The sequence below is a fragment of the Genypterus blacodes genome, unplaced genomic scaffold, assembly GCF_046128005.1.
Source record: "Genypterus blacodes isolate CSIRO-AG114 ecotype Tasmania unplaced genomic scaffold, CSIRO-AGI_Gbla_v1 ptg000370l_1, whole genome shotgun sequence".
NCBI classification, from domain to species: Eukaryota; Metazoa; Chordata; class Actinopteri; order Ophidiiformes; family Ophidiidae; genus Genypterus; species Genypterus blacodes.
In genome coordinates, this window is record NW_027467152.1 from 84,001 (window position 1) to 90,000 (window position 6,000).

General features: G+C 45.8%; 1 protein-coding gene across 1 annotated transcript in view; it reads left to right on the forward strand.

The window, feature by feature from the left end:
* LOC142989065 (venom factor-like) overlaps window positions 1-6,000 on the forward strand; it is a gene marked incomplete at its 5' end in the record, with an annotated part of 30,951 nt that overhangs the window by 1,235 nt on the left and 23,716 nt on the right. The window contains 8 exons of the mRNA XM_076138444.1: window positions 430-459; window positions 891-1,080; window positions 1,189-1,354; window positions 1,430-1,500; window positions 1,658-1,749; window positions 4,315-4,397; window positions 5,232-5,319; window positions 5,979-6,000. The exon at window positions 5,979-6,000 is cut by the window's right edge and continues 81 nt beyond it. Coding sequence (XP_075994559.1) covers window positions 430-459; window positions 891-1,080; window positions 1,189-1,354; window positions 1,430-1,500; window positions 1,658-1,749; window positions 4,315-4,397; window positions 5,232-5,319; window positions 5,979-6,000 — 742 coding nt within the window. The remainder of the gene's footprint in view (window positions 1-429; window positions 460-890; window positions 1,081-1,188; window positions 1,355-1,429; window positions 1,501-1,657; window positions 1,750-4,314; window positions 4,398-5,231; window positions 5,320-5,978) is intronic.

The following is a 6,000-nucleotide window of genomic DNA, read 5'->3' on the forward strand; positions in this document are numbered from 1 at the left end:
GTTGGGTGGGGTTTCGGGGTGGGATGCCATCTCTCTGGTTCTTTCCTTTCCTGTTTGTTTCTGGGCTCTCATATTTTTGCAAACAACAAAAACAAACTAGAACCTGAGAAGGGACAAAAAAGGAGAATTCTTCATTTCCTGGAATTTCTCTCTTGTATCATCTGTATCATGGTGATGGTCGCTAGGAGACGCTGTCACTATTCAGCCGCAAAGATCACGGGTTCAGATAGATTACAGCCGGTCGACTTGCTTGAGTCGTCATAACACTGTCGCTTTAATGAGTCTCTGCATCCCCTCAAAAGCCTTTGATGTGAATGGCACCTAATCTAAGGCACGCTGTAAACTTCTGAATACCTTTAGAAGATTTGCAGTATTTCTGTGCTGTCGGAAAGTGTGTGAAAGATAACCTTTTTGTTTGTGTGTCTGCAGGAAAACAGAGCCAATCACCTCCTCACCAAAGTAAGATCTGCTCGCCACTTCTCACACCAAACATCTCCACTGTGTTCTGACACAGATGTTGTAGAATGAATTATAAACTGTAATAACACATAATGTGACACTTTCCAGGTTCTACATTCAGAGGAGCCTTGTCAAATGTGTGAAAGCTAAAATACAGGAGTTTGCCTCTACATGGACTTCCTGTTTCTGCTCTCTGTTTATTTTACATCTTCACGTTCATACAGGCATAAAGGCCATGCAAACATTTCTGGAATTTCATTTTGATTGGAGTTGTTTTAACCTTAATTTGACCTTACAAAGTATTTAAATAGTACATTCATAGAGGTATATCTGGAAATAATGCTGGTAATGGTAATTCAAGACTCAACCTTTACTGTCCACAAAGGTAAAGTCTTATCTTTAGGTGCTCTTAAGACTCTGTGGTCCTGCAGGTTCCATCTGTTGGCTCCAGATCTGCTGAGAACAGACAGCCCAGAGAACATCTACCTGCAGGCCAGCGGCGTGTCCAGCCCCGTCACAGTGGCCATCACCATCCAGGACTTCCCCTGGAAAACCATACTCCTCCGGGACGCTGTCACTCTCAGTCAGGAAAATGCCTTCCACACTCTGAAGACCATTCAGGTCAGTAACAAGAACACAACGTGCTGTGTGTTTGTGCAAGATAAAACCTGCCTGAAGTCTTCGCCCACGTTTAAAATCTAAAGAACACAATTCTCCCCCTCACCCCAGCTTCCTTCAGACCAGTTTGACCAGGACGAGAAAAAGAACAAGTACGTTAACCTGAAGGTGACATTTGAGGGCCACCTGACTGTGGAGAGGACCCTGCTGGTCTCCTTCCACAAAGGATACATCTTCATCCAGACGGACAAACCCATCTATAACCCCGGAGATACCGGTGAGAACTAAAGGGTTAGAACCAAAGATGCTGCTCAGATCTGACTTCTACTAAGATACACCGTTCTCTCTCCAGTGAGGTGCAGAGCCTTCGTGTCCTCTCCATCTTTCACAGCCTTTGAAAGCTCCATCACAATATATTACAAGGTATCCGAAAAACTGTCGATTCATTTTAAATCTACATTCTAAATATATTTAAGAATGTAAATGTGATAAAAAGGAAAAGATGACCTGTGTGTGTGTGTGTGTGTGTGTGTGTGTGTGTGTGTGTGTGTGTGTGTGTATGTGTGTGTGTGTGTGTCAGAATCCAGCGGATGTGGTGGTTAAACAGGTCACCAGAAGCAGAGCCAGTGATGGCGTCTTGGCTAACGCGTTTGTCCTGCCTGACTTGGAGAGGTACGGTGCTCCGTTCATCTGTCTGTTTGTTGGGCTGTAGATGATATTCATCCAGAGGTGTCACCTCTTTAAACACGCCGTCTCTAGTTGGCTGAGTTGTTCTCCTATCAAAGTCCCATTTCAGCCATGATGTCTCTGAGCACTGTCATCATCATCATCATCATCATCATCATCATCTGTCCTCTTCGTGCTTAGTGGCACATAGGGCCTCCACTCTTTCTGGTCAGCCGCCCTCACCCACACCTCTTCAGCTGACCCACGTATCTCCTCGTTTCTGATATGATCTTGCCACCTTGTTTTAAGGATTCTTCTCAAACATTTATGCTGGAATACATCAATTGCTCTATTATCTCCTTCAGTCATTTTCCAAGTCTCACATCCTTATAACAAAACCGATAACACTAGCGTTATCAACAAGAACAAGAACAAAGAACAAAACATTACCCGTTACCCTGACATATTGCAACCTTGTTTGACTCCGGTCTTGATGCCAAACCACTCGCCAGTTTCACCCTGCTCTTTAACAGTACACTGGAAGTCTTGAAAGACTAGCTTCACGATTCGTACAATCTTCTCTTCTCTTCTCTCAAAGGCCTTCTCAAAGTCTATGAAGTTTACTTACAGGGTTGCTTGCCATTCATTAATCTGTTCTATGATATTCCTCAGCATAAAGACTTGCTCTGTCGTTCCCCTTCCTCTCCTGTAGCCTGCCGGTTCTTTCCTCAATCTCTTGTCAATTCCGTTCCGTATCCTGTCAATCACAGTCCTTCCTAGTATCTTTCCTACAATAGACAGCCATGATATCCCCCTTGAGTTCTTGCACTCTTTCAGGTTTCCCTTCTTTGGTAGTTTTATGATCACTCCTCTCTTCCAATCCTCTGGGATGGTTTCCGATCTCCACACTTTTCCCAGCAGTTCATGTATCCTCTTGGCCGAGAACTCTACGTCAGTCTTCAGTAACTCAGCCATAATGTTATCGATTCCTGGCGCCTTCCTGTTCTTAAGTTTGGTGACTGCGTCCTTTCCTTCTCCAAGAGTTGACACACTGACTGCTATTTCCTCTATCGGTTCTCCAAAGTCAAATCCTGCTTCCTCCTCTCATACTATCAGGTTAGGTGGTTGTTCACTGTTTAACACTTCTTTAAAGTGTTCTGTCCAACGCTTCTGCACTTCCTCTCTTTTACTGAGGGGGTTCCCATCCTTATCCAACACCGCAACACTATACCTTGGTCTTTCATTGCACAGTTTCTTTGTCAACCCATGTAAGGTTTTCATGTGCTGGCTACACACTGCCTCCTCTGCTTCACTTGCGATGTTTTCCAACCATTTCTTCTTGTCTGATCTTAGACTTTGTTTCACCTCCCTGTCTTCCTCTCTGTATTTTGTTCTCATCTGCCCCTTTACCCTCTCTTACCCTGTACTTAAGATCTTCTCATTCATCTGCTGTCACTGGTCTATTAACCTCCATGATTCTCCACTGATCCATGGCTTCTTCTTCTTCCGGGGTCTACCCAAGACTGCTACTGCAACCTCTCTGTACGCCTTCTTCATAACCCGAAAATCTCGCTCCACTTCATTCTCCTCGTCCGCTGATTTTTCTTCTTCGAATACTTGGTACCTATTTCTCAAAATGATCTTAAATGCATTCCTCACATCTTCGTCCTTCAATTTGGATGTGTCATACTTGACTCGTCTGCTGACCTGTAGACCCTTGTGTCTTCCACCGAATTTCTAAACCGCTCGCTAACCAAAACATGGTCTATCTGGTTCCTCGTCCTGCCATCTGGTGAAATCCATGTTGCTTTGTGGATGGAACAATGTTCCTGTTATCACCAGTTAGTTGATGACACACATCTCACATAATGATTCTCCATTGTCGTTCCGCACTCCCAGTCCATGCTCGCCCATAACTCTTTCAAAGTCTTAGTTTTGATCTCCAACCTCTGCATTCATGTCTCCAGTGACGATTAACATATCATGCTGATTCCTATTCTCCACTACATCCTTCAGTCTTGTGTAGAACCCATCTTTCACCTGCTCATCTGCTTCTTCTGTGGGTGCATAAATGTGTATGACGGTCAATTTTATGTGCCTGGAGTAGAATCTGGCCTGAATCATTCTCTCACTAACTGGAGTCCATTCCATGAGAGCCGCCGCTACATTTTTCGAAATAAGTATCCCTACCCCCTCTCTATGAATGTGGTCATCCCTTCCACAATAAACCACGGTCTTGCCATCTTCCAGCTGCATCTTTCCCTGACCTGTCCAGTGAGTTTCCCTGATGCCCATGATGTCAATATCCCTCTTGCTCATTTCCTTTGCTGCTTGGGCAATATTGCCGTTGCTGTACAGCATTCTTACATTCCGATTGCCAATTCTCATAGCATGTTTTGGGTGGACCAATGGCCTTATCAGCCCGGGGGCGTCCGGATGGCTTTGGCCCCCGTGCTTCATAAAATCTCTACCATGAGATGCGGCCAGAGCATCCCCTTTATATACCACCAAAAGGTGATGATCCCTCGAGACGGTCTGAGCACTGACTGAACACTTAATTGTCTCTTGCAGTGAAGGAACCTGGACGGTGATCGCAAAGTTTGACCACTGGCAGCAGAACACTTTCACCGCCCACTTTGAAGTGAAGAAATATGGTAGGTCAAAGGCCAACTGTAGATTTTTGCAAATATTGAAGTTCTATTTTGGAACAATCAGTGTTGGCATGGAGTTTAGTAATCCCTCCTTTGTAACAATGAGCAGCTGGATCTTCTTTTTATAATCAATGTCAAGTTAGAATTCCATCATACAAGGCTCTAACCTTGAGGCGCACTGCCACATCACCTGCCCGGTGGACGCGGTGCCCCTGGGCTGGGCCGTCAGAGCAGAGTGCAGATTTGTGGCTGTGGCGAGGGCTCCTGAATCCTGACTGTGTTATATTAGTCTGTGAGGAATATGAAGGAAGATAAAGGAGAAACACTTGAAAATGACGGCGACTGATCAATACATCCCTGCAGACTGCGAAAAAAATAATGCGATCCGTAAAATTCAGCCACAGAAAAGCACCATTAACGATAAAACCCTCTCAAAACTCACTGTAGTTTTTAAAATGTCTTTTAAACAGCTGTCATTTCAAATCCACGGTGTTCCCACCCTGCAGACTCTTCCTCCTGCCCTCACTTTCGCGGTGGTCGTCTTCCCTGTTGTATCATGTACTGACGCGTCAGAGCTGGCGGTCGGTCGGTCGGTCAGTTAGGGTGATCGAGAACCATGTGAAGAACGTAGGCTTGGCTATTCTCCAAACATAGCGGGAGAGGCTCGCTGCATAGAATACATAGGAAGGAGGGATTTGTGTTTTTATTACATAACCAATGGAGCCAATGTGTTCCACGTGTTCCCGTTCTGTGCATCAAGCCGCGGGTGGAAGCGTGTGGGCTTCTACCAGCCATACTCCTTATTTATATGTTTACATGGCTGTGTTGTTCTCCCAGTGCTCCCTGCCTTCAATGTGACCTTGACACCCAGGAAGTCCTTCCTCAGCGTGGATGACACGGCACTGGAAGTGGAGATTTCAGCCAGGTCAGTCCAGCAGCCTGAGACACAACAGCTGGGATTACCTCACCTGTTTGGATCAGCCCTTCACATTCCAACACTCTGAATCTGAACTGGTCTAGACTTCACCTGTGACCTCTAAACCCAAGGCCTTTAGGACCTTGTGGGGACATTTGGTCCACACACTCGACGCACAGAAATGATGGAAGAGTTATGGAATTGGATCATTTCTGAATTATCCCCAAAGGTTTAGGATAAGTAATGAAAACAGTTTGTCTCCAGGGCACTGCCGAGGTGCCCTTGAGCAAGGCACCAAACCCCCAACACTGCTCCAGGGGCGCCGTATCATGGCTGCCCTGCACTGACCCCTCTGCAAACCGTGTGTGTGTGTGCGTGTGTGTAAGAGGGGCACGCTAGACACATTTCAGATTGCCATGTTTGCATGGTGACGTGTTTGCATTGTGTGATTTGACCCAATAAAGTTTCTACTCTATTCTATATTTCCTGTAAATCTGAGATCTAGGAGACGTTACCTTGCAGTTCCCTGTTCCTGCATGACATTGATGCGACTCGCTCCAGCCATCGCCTCACTGCACAATTGAATGACAACATTTTGACGTGAGAACAGCGAGACCCCAAAGGGCTAAAGAGAGATAATGAGGGAATCCCCCGTGTCCGTGTTGCAGGTACCTGTACGGGGAGCCGGTC